The sequence below is a fragment of the Hypanus sabinus genome, chromosome 7 (genome assembly GCF_030144855.1).
Source record: "Hypanus sabinus isolate sHypSab1 chromosome 7, sHypSab1.hap1, whole genome shotgun sequence".
NCBI classification, from domain to species: Eukaryota; Metazoa; Chordata; class Chondrichthyes; order Myliobatiformes; family Dasyatidae; genus Hypanus; species Hypanus sabinus.
In genome coordinates this window covers 47,461,913-47,479,662 of record NC_082712.1, presented here as the reverse complement: position 1 = coordinate 47,479,662, position 17,750 = coordinate 47,461,913, and the positions used below count along the sequence as shown (strand labels likewise).

At 41.1% G+C, this 17,750-nt stretch overlaps 1 protein-coding gene across 1 annotated transcript in view; it reads right to left on the bottom strand.

The window, feature by feature from the left end:
• The window catches only part of LOC132396761 (SH2 domain-containing adapter protein F-like), a 116,769-nt gene that overhangs the window by 19,957 nt on the left and 79,062 nt on the right, over nucleotides 1-17,750 (bottom strand). The window contains exons 4-5 of the mRNA XM_059974629.1: nucleotides 8,436-8,589; nucleotides 1,306-1,425 (exon numbers count right to left, since the gene is read on the bottom strand). Of these exons, the coding sequence (XP_059830612.1) occupies nucleotides 1,306-1,425; nucleotides 8,436-8,589 (274 nt within the window). The remainder of the gene's footprint in view (nucleotides 1-1,305; nucleotides 1,426-8,435; nucleotides 8,590-17,750) is intronic.

Below are 17,750 nucleotides of genomic sequence, written 5' to 3'. Positions count from 1 at the left end.
CCAATTTGATATTTTATTAGGAAAATATATACTTCTGGTGCCACAAGAGGCTGCAGGTGGTGGATTCTGGTGCAACAGACTGCTGGAGGAACAGTTGATCGCTTGTTGCTCTAAACCTCTGTGCTCACAGTTACCAATGGTAAGCCAAAGGAAATCTGGGGCACACAAGCAGCTTGGAATGTAATGCAAAGACCAAAGGGTGAGAAAAGTCCATGAGGAGATTTCAATACCATAAGAATTTTAAATTACATTACTAAAGCTTATAAAGACATTCGAACATTCAGAAATATAGGGATCCAATTATCAGATATAGCATGAGCATTCTGATTGTCAGTACCAGGTCAACATTAACCTTCAGTAGCCATGAGGCCTCTAGACTAAGGCCTTGCCTCTACTGACATTCCGCAAAATGAGGTCAGGTATGACAGTGGCCTAGACTGCACAAATGATGGACTAGTCTGATAGCTTCAGGCAGCCTATGCCAAAGTTCACTAAAGTCTAACCAACAAGCAAACTGTTAATACTAATTCAATACAGTAAAAAAAAACCTATATCACCCAAACAGATAGACCAGTCATAGCTGGTATAAGGCTGAGAAAATTGTAATACATCCTCAGGACAGGCCGTCAATGGAGTGACAGGTGATATGCACAAACCACACCTACAGTACCTTCCATTCTTTGGTGCTGATGTGAGAAGGTGCAGTTCCATAGTACCCTGATGTGTATATTGCAATGCACACTAATAGCAGCTTGGGAAGTCTATAAGAATCTGTTCACTGGCCATTACTTCAATCTCAGTGTTTTTGCACTAAATCACGCAATAGTTATGATATACATGCCGATCTGTGTTGAAGTAAGCAACTAACACAAACATGCCTTAATGTAAATACTTAGAAGTCTCCCAATAGAAATGACATTTCAGTTACTAACAAAATGGACACGAGTTGCTTCCATTAAAGCAACATTTTGTCAGTAATCAATGGTGGCTAGCTGTTTACAACAGGTAATTGAACAATGATTGCTGCTAAAACTATTACACCAGAATGTTTGTGCACTGGAAGCACACATCTGGTAATATGTAGATAAATAAAGAGGCATCTACAACTCAAAAGCAAGCTTGCAAAACAAATACATTGATACATATGTTCAATACAGAGGTCTGTGCGAAGTAATTCAACTTTCTGTAATGATCAAATACCAATGTCTTGGCACAGTGAATTATAAGCCAAACGCTGCATGTAGTTACACTGTGTTTCAGTTCATTAATGAATTATAATCAATTATTTAAGGAGGTGTCACTTACTTTAGTGAAAGTGAGTAATCATTTTTGCTGCTTTGACTATTTCGGATTAGATAGCTACACTCTTTACAAAGTCGTAAAAGGTTTTCTGCATCTGTTCGGCTAATGGCTCCATGATACCACCTACAAAAGAAAAGCAAATATCACAATACTGAATACAGACAAGCTATTTGGAATGAACATCTTCTTAAAAGTCAACAATTATGGGCCATGAAATATTTGATTGTTCAGGAATATTGGAAATTTGTCTCATTAGCAATAACTTCTATTTATTTGACACCTATAATTATAATAAAAATTCCACAACACTTTAGAGGTGAAGGTATATAACTATGTGTAGAGATATTAAGCAAAAAAAAAGCTAGGTCAGAAGCATCTTTTAAATAGTGGCAAAGTAGAGTGCTGCACAGACTTAGAACATTTCAGAGCTTTGGGACTTGGTACATGTAGAAAATGGTGAAGGAATGAAAATTTGAAATACTCCAATATATAAAGTTCAAAGTTGAAAGTAAATGTTATTATCAAAGTACCATATACAACCCTGAGATTCACTTTCTTCTGGGCATACTCAATAAACTTATAGAATAACAACCACTTTGTGTGAGTAGGCCTTCGTTAGTCTTGATAGACCATGGATTCGCACCTTGGAAAGTTTCCAGGGTTTCCAGCTGCAACATCACCTTGCAGCTCTTGAACTCAATCCCCCAACTGATGAAGGCCAAAACTCTATACATCTTCTTAACCACACCATCAACTTGCAGGGCACCTTTGGCTGATTTATCTAAGTGGATCCCAGGAACCATCTATTCCTCCACACTGATAAGAATCCTGCCATTAACCCTATTCTCTGCTTTCAAATTCCACCTTCCAAAGTGCATCATTTCGTACTTACCTGCATCTGCCACTTCTCAGCCCAGCTTTGCATCCTATCAATGTCCCATTTTAACCTACCCTTCCACCATCTCATCCAAGTCACAGAGCAAAGATCCCAAAATACCCCCGTGGAACATTGCAGCACCAAAGCCCCATCTACCACAATTATCTGTGTTCTATCAGCAAACCATTTCTGAATTCATGGAGCCAAGTGTCACTGGATGCCATGTCTCCTGATCGAGCCTAAAGTGTTTGGGCTTTGTCAAACACTTTACTAAAATCAACATACATTATATCCACTGCTTTACTTTCATTTTATTTTGTCACTTCCTCAAATAATTCACTCATGCTCGTGAGGCATGACCTATACCTCACAAACCCACACTGACTATCCCTATTCATTCCCTAAATGCTGGTAAATCCTGTCTCCAACATTTTGCTCACCACTGACATGAGTCTTGCTGGCCTATAAATTCCAAGACTATTCCTATTAACTATACAGAGGCATAACATTTGCCATCCTCCAGTCTCTGGTATTAACCCTATGGTCAGAGGAGATGCAAAGATCATCGCCAAAGGTGCAGCGATCTCTTCCCACAACTCCTGTGGTGACCTAAGGTGCATCCCATTCAGCCCAGGCACATCTACCCTAATGCTTTCAAAAGTTTCATCAGATCCATTTTCTTAACATCAACATGTTCCAGCGTATCAGCCTGTTTTACACTACCCTCACAAGCATCAAGGTCCCTCTCACTGGTGAAGACCGAAGCAAAGTTTTCATTAAGGACACCCCCTATCTCCTCCAAACCCAGGCATGTTTCCTCTTTTATTCTTTATTAATCCTACCCTCACTCCGGGCATTCTCCTGTTCTTCACATATGTGTAGAACAGCATGGGGTTTTCATAATCCTACTTGCCAAAAACTTCTCATGCCCCCTTCCAGCTCTCCTCAGTGCTTTTTTAAGCTCCTCCTAGATACTTTTCAACTCTCCAGAGAACTGCCTGATCCTTGCTTCATAAATCTTAAGAATGCTCTTAAGAATCCTCTTCACTGGATATTCTCTATCATCCTTCTCCTGCCTCAATGGGACAAAATTATCCAAAACCCCATGCAAGTACTTCCTAAACAACATCAAATTTTCATTTTGGCATTTCTCTAAGTACATCTGTTCCCTAATTACTCTTCCAAGGTCCTACCCAATAGCATCATATATCATCCTCTGTCAAAAAAACTTTCCCATAACACCTCCTATGATCCCCATCCAAGGCTATGGTAAAAGCCAAGGAGTTGTGGGTGCCATCTCCAAAACGATCGCCCACTGAAAGATCAGTCACTTGACCAGATCCAGCATGGTCGTTTCTCTCGGTGGCCTGTCTACTTATTGTGCCAGGAATACAATCCAGTTTAAGATGCCGCTACTGAACATGGGCACCAGCTTACTGGTGGTACTCAAGGCAAGGAATTTGACTAAATGCTCTATCAATAACACCTTTTAATATGGGAAATTGTGGTAAATGATCACCACAAACAATAAAGAGGTGAGGGAAGGGGTGGCTGATCCGAGGGTCGAAGTGTGCAGGTGCAAGACAGAGCTGGATTGAGGTTGAGGCACGATCCAGGAGAAGATTGAGCCGGAGTTGGAATTGGAGACATAGTTGGAGCATGCAGTGTAAAGAAAAGCTGAAGCGGAGCCTCTTCACCTAAACCGGGAGCGAGGTTTGATCCATCCAAGTGTAGCGCCAATTTGGAAAGGTCGAGTTCGGGCCGCAAGGGGCCTAGAGCATATCACTGTGGTGGGACCTGGACCCAAGTTCAGGGGATGACCTGGTGCTTGGACAATTTAAACTCCAGGCCAAATGGACTGAAAGGGTAAGGTGTTGGGACCAGAGGTGAGGATCAAGCAGTTCTGCTTGGCAACATTTTACTCTGCTCTCCACGGTGCTGAGGTTGAAGCTGTTTTGTCATCTGGTCTAAGTGTCTGTGAGCTCTGTGGAGATTTGCCTCTGTGTAATGGACTGCGACTGAGACTATGGGCCCACTCCAGCTGCTCCCGGCTTTGGGGTTATACTTCTCTCATTGCAGCACAGCACAGGCAGCATCCAGAGACTACTACCCTTGAGGTCCTGCTTTTCTGTTTCCTACCTAGCTCCCTATATTCTCTCTTCAAGACCTCATTCCTTTTCCTACCTGTGCTATTGGTACCAGAATATACCATGATTCTGGCTGCTCACCCTAACCATTTTAATGACGCTGTGGGCCCAATCTGTGACGTCCCTGACCTTTTTACCTGGAGGCAACTTACCATCCAGGAGCCTCTTTCACATCCACAAAATTTTCTGATTAACATCTGATCCCTCATCATCACTGTTCTCTTCTTCTCCTTGCCTTTTGAGAATCAGAACCTAGTGGCTGCAGCATTGCCCTCGTAGGCTGTCCCCCTCAATAGCATTCAAAGCGATAGACTCGATATTGAGGTGAATAGCCACAGGGGTACTCAACATTGCCTTTCCCTCTCCTGATTATCTCCCCATTACCTACCTCCTGCAGCTTAAGTGTGACTACCTCCCTGTTGCTCCCATCTAAAACCTTTTCATACTCCCAAATGAGCCAAAGGTCATCCAGCTCCAGTTCCCTAACACAGTCTATAAGGAGCTGCACCAAGATACCCTTCTCACATACATAGCAATTAGGGAGACTGGCTGTCTTCCAGATCTTGCCTGAGAAGCACACAGCTAACTTGGCATCTATTCTTACTACTCTATTTAGATACTAATTCAGACAGAAAGATAAACTTGACAGAAACTTCACCTTTGCCCATGCCTCTTCTTGATGAAGCCTCAAGCCCCCACTCTAAGGAATGATGCACATTTGGTTCAGGTGAAAGAAGTTTCACACATATTCCTGAGATGGAGAGTGCTCTGACTCTAGAGGCACTATTCATTTTGTATGCAGTTCGGTTTGTACAAACGTCACTTTCTGTTCATAAGCTTTTTTATTAAACATCATTTCCTATGTGGGTTAATTTGGATTTTTTTTACATAAAGCACACACAGTAAAAAGACATTCATCTCCATCCACTCTTTATTTGACCTTGAAGCAGTAGTACCCGTGAGTCTTATGCTTTCTTAGTATTGGTAAACATTTAATAGATGTACTTAGAAGGAAGTATTATGTCTATCCTTCATCTCTATTAAGCTAATGTTGTGCCATGAGTTCACTCCAGTCCACAGTACAGCTACAGAACATTGCACGTGTGTATTACCTTGCTTGATATCAATCCTGAGAATAATCAATCATATTAGTATATTCAGGCACGTTACAATTCTGTATTGAATCCAATATGTGCTTTACTTAACTTGCTGCAATTTCACGTTTTCTCATTAAAAACCTGAACAAAGTTTCTGGCTACAGTGATTTTTGAGAAGGTGTTCAACTCCCTGCTTAGCTTTGTGCACACACACTGCGAGGGCAGCAGAGGGGGATGGCTGTACAAGGAGAAAATAAGCAGACAAGTCTAAATTCTTTGAATTTAGAATAAGAGGTGATCTCATTAATATATCAGTAATTCTTTCAGGGCTTGGTAGGGTAAATGTAATGATTATATTCTTTGGCTGGACCACATAGAACTGGTGTACACAATCTCAAACTGGCTGAGTGGAATGGCCTATACAAGACTATAAAATCATAATCTGTACTGCATTGCTCTAAAAGGGATTGCCATTCAGTACTGAGAATAAATTTCTTCACTCAGAGGGGAGTGAATCTTTGCAATTCTCAACCTAACAATAGAGAATTCTCTACCAAAGCAAAATATTGAATACTGAAAGAATTAAAGGAAGCCAGGGGTGAATTGGCTTATTCCTGCTTTTGCCTCTTTAAGTTGTTAGGTTTTTAATGATGATAGACCTGATAGCATTGATGCTCAAGCAAACCTAAGTGTGCTTGTACATAGTAAAGTCCAACACAACATGCATGTGCAGGTACTGCAAGTAACTGAGAGGGCAAATGTAATGTTAGCCTTATTAGAGAACAATTTGAAAAAGCAATTTGTATTATAACTGTATAGAGATCACACCTGGTATATTGTATAGAACTATATCCTCCTTACAGAACAGTGAAGATCCATCAGACTGGTTCTAGAGATGGCAAGTTTGCTGTGTGAAAAGAGATGGAATATACTGGGATGGTTTAGAAGATTTGAACAAATTCTTGAAGGGATTGACAGGTTAGATGTAAGAAAGACATTTTCCCTGAATGAGGAGAATGGAGCCAGGGAATAAAGAGATGGAGAAATTCCTTCACCCAGAGTTGGTCTACATATGAACTCAAACCAGATCAACTGCATTCAAGAGACGTGGCAATAAAATGGCACTGAGGTGCACTCAAGCACCATGAACAGATGCACTGATCTATTTTTAGCCTGTTGAATCTAAACAAGTTACGAAAATCAAAGTGATACTAACATACATTTAGAGGCAGGGCGTTAATGGTTACACAAGTTGGGTAGACAGGCTGAGCGAGAGATTATTCAGGACTTTACTGAATAATCAAGGCACAGGCATTAGGGGTAGGAATAATCTGCTCTGAATTGTACGTGTTCATACAACCTATGGCTCAGTATTGCTTAGCGGCATTACAGTGTCTCCAAATAATCACACTGGTGTGAATATAAATGCAAACACCAGCAACATGAAAAAATACGAGTTTTGAAATTAGACTTACAGTTTGTTGTTATATTAATAAACATGAAACAGCTATGCAGAACCACCAAGAACTTAAAGGAAGGTCATTCTGTATTACTTTAGTCCAGATTTATTTTCATGTAGTTTTATGGACTCAGATCGAGATTTTTGAAGTGACGGTGACCATTTTATTTGATCATGCACTTTTTCCAAAACTGAAATCGAACTACCATTAAGAATAAATGTTGGGATTATTGAAATAAGAGTTTTATTTATGGTGTAAACATATGCATTATTGCATCTAAAACGGTCACTCCAGATCAAAAATTAATTAGCTGGTATAGCAATAGATAATACTGCCAGGCACTTGAAGGCAAATTCCCTAGATATACCTAGAAATCTAACTGTCATGATTCACATTAAGACCAAATCAAAAGAAATTTCATCTGCTGACCATGAGTGCCAACTAGTTATTCTGGCTGCAGAGTGCTCTATGTGAGCCAATGGATATGAAGATGATATAAACAAGAGCTACATAACAAACCAACAGGTTTATGCCAATAGTCATAACTTCAGGTTTATGGAATAAACATTGCAACACAAGCAGCCAAACATATTATACACTAACGTGTTCTTCTCTTGAATGTGTCCGAGAGAACAAGAGAAAAAAATATTGAGATTCCTTCAAAAAAAGGATCTGTTACTTTCCCTCAGACGTGTTGTCTGCAAACTCCACTGAAAACCTACTGAGGAAAAAAATAACAAATTTCATCTCTGCTTTCCTCAACTCAGAATGACTGCAGGACATAGCTTAGGAATTCAGAATGAAGTGAATTACAGACCTGAAGCTGAAAATAGCCTTCAGTCAATTTTTAAAACTACGAAGGGTGATTGATATGTTTGTGGCCTAAGGTAGGAGGAGTCAATTTTAGAAAACTTAGCACATTTATTTTTCAACACAGTCCCCTCCTACATTTACACACTTAGTCCAGCGGTCATGGAGCATACGGATCTTGGACCTCCAGAAAGTGTCCACAGCAGGGGCGATTGATAAGTTTGTGGCCCAAGGTAGAAGGGGCTAAGTTATACAGCTCTCGTTACATGCACATGTCGGTCAACTCTTTCAGTGATAATACAGGAAGTTTGAAGTTAATAACTCATCTCCTTCTACCTTATGCCACAAACTTATCAATCACCCCTGCTGTGGACACTTTCTGGAGGTCTAAGATCCGTATGCTCCACGACCGCTGGACTAAGTATGTAAATGTAGGAGGGGACTATGTTGAAACATAAATGTGCTAGGTTTTCTAAAATTGACTCCTTCTACCTAGGCCAAGAACTTATCAATCACCCCTCGTATAACTACTTATTTACTAAAATAACAAAATCAGAAACACAACCCCGGTATTATAAATATATCCAAAAATAATTTGTATCTAATGTTACTAATGCAAGCACTGGTGTGAATTCTATTTTACTCAACATTTAGTGCATTGATTTATTCCTTACGAAGAACACAATAGTGTGGAGTGAGCAATGGTCTGTTTGTAACATGGAAGAACAAAACAATGACTTACACTTGCTTCTCCAGTGGAGTGTTGGGATCTACTCTCTCTCCTACAATATCACTGTACTCCGGACCTCCATGTTTGATTAGATCTGGGGGTACCAGCTGCCTGCGTCTGTCACATAAGGGAGAGGACTGTCTCTTCTCAATGCCATTGAGCTGAACTACAAGGAAACAAGAAGATATAATGATAATACTTGAAAAGAGAAAAAAGTATTTTTCTTAGAGATAATATTTCAAGAAAAGGAAAGCATCATTTGTCTTCTTTTTCCAGTTGATGTAACTACATTTTCTTGGCCCATTTGATATTCTTTTTACACAACACAACTGGGCAATGGTTACAGAAATGCCATTATAAGCCCTTAATAATAAAGGATTAATGCAGAATCAAGATACTACAGACACAAAATGGGTAAAATGAATCAAGATGAGAGATCATCAAACTGAAAATTTAATTCTTCTTTCATCGAAGTAATTCTAGTATTTTCTTTCTTTATAAATCAATTGGTAAATGCTGAACCAAACTTCAAATGATTATTGGCAAATTCAAATCACAGTATTGTTAATTATGCACTTTCAAATAAAAAGCACGATGGAAGTTTTCCTCAATTGTTGTAACTCGGACCATGTGGCAGCGGCAGTGTTGCAACAATTCATGCTTTGGATTTTCTAATTCCCCAGTGCTCTGAGCACAAAGAAACTACAATTTAAAATATGAACTCAAAATGTTCGATATAAAATAAATTACGTCTATAAGAACCGAATTTATTGTCTACCCACATATTATTAAAGATTTTTCCTAAGAATTAAAAAGAGTAACATTCATGTAGAAGTGTGGCAAAACAATGTGATGTAATTTTGTTGGAACACACATGATGGAACACAATTTGTACTTACTGCAAGCGTCATGATGCTTATCATTTGCTTTCGGGATGCTTAGTGCTGCAGGCACACGAAAGCACTGAGGCACCCAGATGTGCAAGCCTGACTGCCAGTTCTACAATTTCATGCATGTGTAGACACACAGAGGTCACCTACGTAGATACGAGCCTTTGCCACATGAACAATCTATCTTAACGTTACTTGAGAAAACTGCTAAAACAGACACCAGAACGTGGACATCAGTACTGGGAGCCTATTTTAATTTATCTGATAACTTGAAAGTTTACCTCTGATGACGGCCTTCTCATTGCTGCCAACTTGTCCTCGTGACCCTGCTCTCTCAGTTACAATTCTGTTGTCCTAATATGTTTGCAAACCTTACCCTCCACTCAGCAGTCAACCAGAACATCCTCGAGCCAATCTAACGCTTTGACAGTGTCCCAAATAACATCCCAACACACCCCAATCCATTCCAAAACTCTCTCCTCCTCACCCACAAACTGGAAGTGACTAGCAATCCAATCATCTACCACTGGTGCAAATCTCACCTCAAAGCACATGAAGCCTTGGGTTTAATGAACGGCAGAATTCTGCAGCAGCAAGCTCTTATGGGGGTGAGGGATATTGCCCACCTCAGACAACATATTTTATACATCCACACACTGAATTTCCAGGACCATGCTGGTCCCACTATCCATCCACCTCTATACCTATTTCATCTAAAATGTACCCTTGGCAACAATTCTCAATGGAACTATGAAAACATCAAAATTTATGTCAACCTTAACGAGTTAACCAAGAGCCTTTTAGGTTAAGTGCACCTTAACAGCAGTTAGCTACATTGCTATGCATAGTAACATAATCAACAAGTACTGGCAAGATGAACTTCCAAGTAAGTCATTTCTTACTTGTGGCATTCTTTACTTGATTCTACTCCAATGGTAATGTGCATTGTTGTAATACATGCATTAACAAGCTGACTTCTGTGTTTCCCAACAGTTACTCAAAGAATATATGCTCTTGGACACAGCCTGGATTTTCAAAATCATTATCAGATTTGACTACAGATCTACAGATGCACACGCACACACACCCACACGATACGCTAATCATTAGAGAGTGCACAGAACCAATAGACAATCTGCTGGAGGAACTCAGCGGGTCAAGCAGCATCTCTGGGAGGAAAAATATTGTCAACATCTTGGATTGAAACCCTGCATCAGGATGCCACTCATCTTACTGAGCTCATCCAACAGATTGTTTGTTGTTCCAGATTCTGGCATCTGAAATCTTTTGTGTCTCCACAGGAGACAGGGTAGAAACACAGTCTGTAAATAAATCTAATTATCAGCCAACGTCACTGTGCCCTACACAGACATTAACATCTGTTTAAGTGGTTTTCATGCAACACAAGAGGCATTACATCCATGAATACACACAACTTGCACCAATGTGGTTGGCTTTTGTCCAAGCTCAATATTGTTGAACAAACCAGCACCACAAGCAGTTCCCCCAAGTTCCTTACATAACAGAACCATGCATAATGAAAACATATGGCTTGCTCGAACCACAAGAAATGTTTGAAAATTTTGTTTTATGCAATGATACAAATTAATATAATTTCAAATCAAGACATTACAAAGAAACAGAGCATGAATAGTCAATTGCTCAGATGTTCCACTCAAGCTGCCTTGCAATCGCCAATCAGAAATAATAAACACAGCTGAAATAAGCAAAAATGTTTATTTCACAAGAAAACTTGATTTTAAAAATGTTTCTTATTTTCCTCCTTATGAGTTGAGGCACATTTATCCCTGTTTGTGATAGTTTTCCCAAACTAACCAGCTCCTGCTTTAAAGCATTGTGATTTCCAGATATGTAATTTGTGAGCTCATTATAACATCTGCTACACTAAGATCAATTTATGATGTTACTAACTGTTTCTTTAGCCAGAGAGTGGTGAATCTGTAGAATTTGTTGCCATAGGCAGCTATGGAGGCCAAGTCTTTATGTATATTTAAAGCAGAGGTTGATAGAATTTTGATTCGTCAGGGCATGTATGTTACGGGGAGAAGGCAGGAGACTGGGGCTGAGGGGGAAAATAGGTCAACCATGATGAAATGATAGAGCAGAGTCAATGGACCAAATGGCCTAATTCTGCTTCTATGTATATCTTATGGTCTAACTTGAAGAGGCAAAACTAGGATGAGATAATTAGGGCATACAGGGATTCTTGGACATTAACTTCTAGTTTACAATAAGGTCAGGCTGATTTTTAAAAGAATACTCAAAGCTTTCAAAAAATGCCGATTCAGGAGTCTAGGAATGCAGAATGGTTGCAAAGAGTGAGTGAGGAGGAGAAAGACTCTCGACAGCAGTCCAAGTTGCTCAGCAAGCCCCTCAAACTGAAGTTTAATGAGGGGCAACGTAGGAGATACGTAAACTTCAGCAGTCTGCCCTCTGCCACAGCTATAACTGCAACTTCAAAACAAGTGTTGACCACTCTAACTATATGCTTACAATGCCTATGAAAGCAATGGATTCCTTCCAGGAGGAAGTTGGATACGTCAGTTGGATATTCTTGCAGTTTGTATGGGTAGGTAAATTGGTTTATTACTGTAACATGCACTGGGGTACAGTGAAAAAATTCTTACATACAGTCTATACAGATAATTCCCTTACAGCAATTTCAAGTTTAATTGTCATTCAGCCATTCACAAATACAGCCAAAGAAAACAGCATTCCTCCGGAGCTAAGGTGTAAATCACAGTACACACATATAGTTACGGTAGAGAAACATGCAGTCACAAAAAAAATTGCCCAAGTCCCTGTGTGGCATGACCCAACTTGTATTGCACCAAATGAATACTGAAGCAGCGCCAAGGGGAGGGCCAGCACCCAATTCATTATGGATTCCAGCTCCTGCTCTCTTCCTCACCACCCTGGTGTCTCCTCTCCTGAGTGAATGCAACATCCACCACTGAGGCACGAGGGCCTGGACCCTGCAACAACCGAGGCAACGCAGTCCCCCAACCGTTGGTCTCACCAATGAACTGGACTTGCAGTGATCTACATTGCCAATGTCCAAATGGGTCTTGTGATGACAATGAGAATGTCCAAGACCATTACTAGCACTGTACAGTTGGACCACGTGCTGCCTTCACACAATGGTATGCAACTAGTTCAGCTGTCAACATGGTACACAGCTCCATTGCAATTGAGCAACTTGCTGATGGGGTACACCTATATAGTACTTGATGCTCCCAACAACCAGCAGTATCTTGAGATTGGAAAAAAGACACAATAGCGAACAATTACACCTTTGGCTGGCACAGCAGAGGCCAATGCAACTGGTGCACACAGCCATCTTACCAGCAGTGCATGGAGGTAGTTACAGAACACAGAATAAAGTGTTGCAGTTACAAAGAAAGTACAGTGCAGGCAGACAATATGCTGCAAGGCCACAATAAGGTAGATTGTGATGTCAAGAGTCCATCATATAGGACAAGGGATCATTCATTAGTTTTATAACAGCAGGACAGAAGCTGAACTTAAGCCTAGTGGTACGTGTTTTCAGGCTTTTGTATTTTCTGCCTTATGGGAGGGTAAAAAGAGAGAATATCTGGGGTAGTTAGGGTCTTTGACTGAGGCATTGTGAAGTGATAGAAAGATATAGGACTGCATTTCATCTTCGCTTGCTGACAAACAGACTGCAAGTTTCCACACAGCATATGAGACTTACTTTGGTTACATTTCTGAGATATACCACAAGCAAAAAGGGAATTTTGCTTCCAGAACATCAGGAGTGTAAGCAAATGCAACAGTACTACGGTCGCCAAAGTTCCTTAATCTTGTGCCAGCCCAGTTATTCACCTGCATTCAAGTCCCAATAATAATGAGGAGGACGTTTCAGGGTTCTTGGAGGTACACAGTCAAATAGGCTAAAGTCAGCATGGTTTATTGAAGAGGAAACCTTGTCTGATGAACCTATTGGAATTCTTTGAGAAAATAACAGGCAGGATAGACAAAGTTGTGTCAGTGGATGTCGATTACTTGGATCATCAGAAGGCCTTTGACAAGATGCCACACATGAGGCTGCTAAACAAGATAAAACACCATGGTATTTCAAGGAAATGACTAGCTTGGACAGCAGATTCAGGCAGGAGGCAAAGAGTAGGAATAAAGGGAGCCTCTTCTGGTTGGCTGCCAATGATTAGTGGTGTTCTGCAGGGGTCAGTGTCGAGCTTGCTGCTTTACATGTTGTGTTAATGATCTGGATGACAGAACTGATGGCATTTTGGCCAAGATTATATCAAATCAGATATCATTCAAACCATACATACCATACATAGATACAGCTTAAGAGTTCCTCTGGGGCCAAGCTGCAAAGCATTCAAAACAGCAAGCAAACATTCAAAAATAGTGAGTAACGTAATCAAAATAGCAAGCATAGTCACTTGAAAAAAAAATATAGACCAAGACCCTGAGCGACAATGACCAGCAATCGACGGAACAGTCAACCGTCAGTGTGCAGTCACACACAATCCAGCCTGTCATTCCACCACTCAAACACAGGAGGGCAGCATCAAGGGCAGGCCAGGCAGGCCCCATCTGAGCTTGGACGCCACACCATAAAAACTTCCGTCTCTCGCCTAGTCTGCAGCAGCAGGCAAGCCCGAGGCTTGAGGCCTAGTCCTCCCTACAACCGAGGCTACACAGCACTCAAGTCACCTGTAACTCCACCAGACAAGGGTAACAGGCCTGTGGGAACTAACATTATCACTGACCAACAGAGTCTTGCAATTGCAAGTGAAGTGTCCAAGACACTTATATTCTAGACCTTTCGATAACAGTGTCCCACGGTTATCCTACACCAGCTTCAATGCTTCTGAGTGGCGGGCAGCAAAACATTCTGCAGGCAGCTCAGTTCCTCCGACATCCCAACTGACACTCCAACATTGGGGCTGGCCCATTTGACACCTCAGCCGGCTCTGCTGCTGACACCAGTCCAGCTACTCCAATCAACATGCAACCCAGTAGCACTGAAGTACCCAATGATCTTGGAGTAGAATTGTCTTTGGATTGTAAAAAAATTAATTTTTACAAAGAAAAAAGCACCTGGGAGGCTGCTGCATTTGCACACTCCACCATCTTACCGGAAGATAACTGGAGGGGTAGGTAGTGTTAAGGAAGCAGGGAGTCTGTGAAGGACTTGGACAAATTTAGAGAAGGGCAAAGAAGTGACAGTTGAAATACAGTGCAGGGAAATGCATAGTCATGTAGTTTGGTAGAAGGAATAAAGGCATAGATCATTTTCTAAACATGGAGTGAATACAGAAATTGGAGGAGCAAAGGATCTTGGGCATCCTTGTGCAGGATTCCCTGAAGGTTAACTTGCAGGTTGTATCAGTAGTGAGGAAGGCAAATACAATATTAGCATTCATTTCGAAAGGTCTAGAATATAAAAGCAAGAATAAAAAATAAAAGCTGAGGCTTAAGGCATTGGTTAAAGCACACTTGGAGTATTGTGAGCAGATTTGGGCCCCATATCTAAGAAAGGATGTGCTGGCATTGAAGGGTGTCCAGAGGAGGTTTATGAGATAAATCCTGGGAATTAAAGGATTAACCTACAAGGAAAATTTGATGGCTTTGGGCATGTACTCTCTGGAGTTTAGAAGAATGAAGTGGAATCTCATTGAAACCCATCGAATATTGAAAGGCCTAGATAGAGTGGATGTGGAGAGGATGCTTCCAATATTGGGACTGTCTAGGACCAGAGGGCACAACCTCAAAATAGAATGAAGTCACTTTAGAGCAGTGATAAGGAATTTCTTTATCCAGAGGGTGGTGAATCTGTGGATATCATTGCCACAGATGGCTGTGGAGGTCAAGTGATTGGGTATATTTAAAATGGAGGTTGAAAGGTTCTTGATTAGTAAGTGGGTCAAAGGTACGAGGATGGGGTTAAGAGGGAACATAAATCAGCCAAGATCGAATTATGGAGCAGTCTTGATGGACTGAATAGCCTAATTCTGCTCCTATGTCTTATGGTCTTAACAACTAAGTGGTTTCTGGTCAGCTAGGACCGCCTGCTGCAGTCCACTGTGCAATCCATGTATATACAGGCAGCATAGATGCAACAGGCCAGACGAACTACAGTCGGCCCTCCTTATCCGCGAGGGATTGGTTCCGGGACCCCTCGTGGATACCCAAATTCATGGATGCTCAAGTCCCTTATTCAACTTGACTTAATGCGCTGGACCTTAGGATCCTGTGGAGCCCCAGACTTTATTTAGCCCGTATCAGTGCGGTGTACATTAGGACCCGGCGGCAGAGATCTGAATCTGCAGTGCTTAACCATATAACCATATAACAATCACAGCACGGAAACAGGCCATCTCGGCCCTCCTAGTCTGTGCCGAACTCTTAATCTCACCTAGTCCCACCTACCCGCACTCAGCCCATAACCCTCCACTCCTTTCCTGTCCATATACCTATCCAATTTTACCTTAAATGACACAACTGAACTGGCCTCTACTACTTCTACAGGAAGCTCATTCCACACAGCTATCACTCTCTGAGTAAAGAAATACCCCCTCATGTTTCCATTAAACTTCTGCCCCCAACTCCCAAATCATGTCCCCTCGTTTGAATCTCCCCTACTCTCAATAGAAACAGCCTATTCACGTCAACTCTATCTATCCCTCTCAAAATTTTAAATACCTCGATCAAATCCCCCCTCAACCTTCTACGCTCCAATGAAGAGAGACATAACTGGTTCAACCTTTCTCTGTAACTTAAGTGCTGAAACCCAGGTAACATCCTAGTAAATCGTCTCTGCACTCTCTCTAATTTATTGATATCTTTCCTATAATTCGGTGACCAGAACTGCACACAATATTCCAAATTTGGCCTTACCAATGCCTTGTACAATTTTAACATTACATCCCAACTTCTGTACTCAATGCTTTGATTTATAAAGGCCAGCGTTCCAAAAGCCTTCTTCACCACCCTATCTACATGATACTCCACCTTCAGGGAACTATGCACTGTTATTCCTAGATCTCTCTGTTCCTCTGCATTCCTCAATGCCCTACCATTTACCCTGTACGTTCTATTTGGATTATTACTGCCAAAATGTAGAACCTCACACTTCTCAGCATTAAACTCCATCTGCCAACGTTCAGCCCATTCTTTTAACCAGCATAAATCTCCCTGCAAGCTTTGAAAACCCACCTCATTATCCACAACACCTCCTACCTTAGTATCATCGGCATACTTACTAATCCAATTTACCACCCCATCATCCAGATCATTTATGTATATTACAAACAACTTTGGGCCCAAAACAGATCCCTGAGGCACCCCGCTAGTCACCGGCCTCCATCCCGATAAACAATTATCCACCACTACTCTCTGGCATCTCCCATCTAGCCACTGTTGAATCCATTTTATTACTCCAGCATTAATACCTAACGACTGAACCTTCTTAACTAACCTTCCATGTGGAAATTTGTCAAAGGCCTTACTGAAGTCCATATAGACTACATCCACTGCCTTACCCTCATCAACATTCCTCGTAACTTCTTCAAAAAATTCAATAAGGTTTGTCAAACATGACCTTCAACGCACAAATCCATGCTGGCTACTCCTAATCAGATCCTGTCTCTCCAGATAATTATTAATACTATCTCTAAGAATACTTTCCATTAATTTACCCACCACTGATGTCAAACTGACAGGTCTATAATTGCTAGGCTTACTTCTAGAACCCTTTTTAAACAATGGAACCACATGAGCAATACGCCAATCCTCCGGCACAATCCCCGTTTCTAATGACATCTTAAAGATCTCCGTCAGAGCTCCTGCTATTTCTACACAAACTTCCCTCAAGGTCCTGGGTCCTCAAGCTTCTGTTCACGAAAATAATCATGATCACGATTCAAAATAAAGTGGAAATAATAAAGCGATCGGAACGAGGTGAAACGCCATCGATCATTGGAAAAACGTTAGGCTACACCGGTTAACGATCAGAACAATTTTAAAGGATAAAAATGAGAAAGGCTCTGCCCCGATGAAAGCTACAATTATTACTAAGCAACGCAGTGGTTAGATTATTGGGTTTTGATCCTCCACATCAACCCGTCATGGTGGAGAGCGCACTCGGGAGCGGTCTGTCACTGGATCGAACTCGGGAACTTCTGTTCCTGAGCCCAGCACTGAAACATACGTTCTTAAGTGTTTTATATGCACAGAAAGGTAAAATATATACTATATACTAAGACAAACGTTTGACTAACTGATGCTAAATAATACCGGATGTACCTGTTCCGACTTACTTAGTAAAAGAACTTCCGATTTTTTTCCATCTCGATCCACGATAATCCATGCACGTCCTCCCGTATACTTTAAATCATCTCTAGATTACTTATAATACCTAATA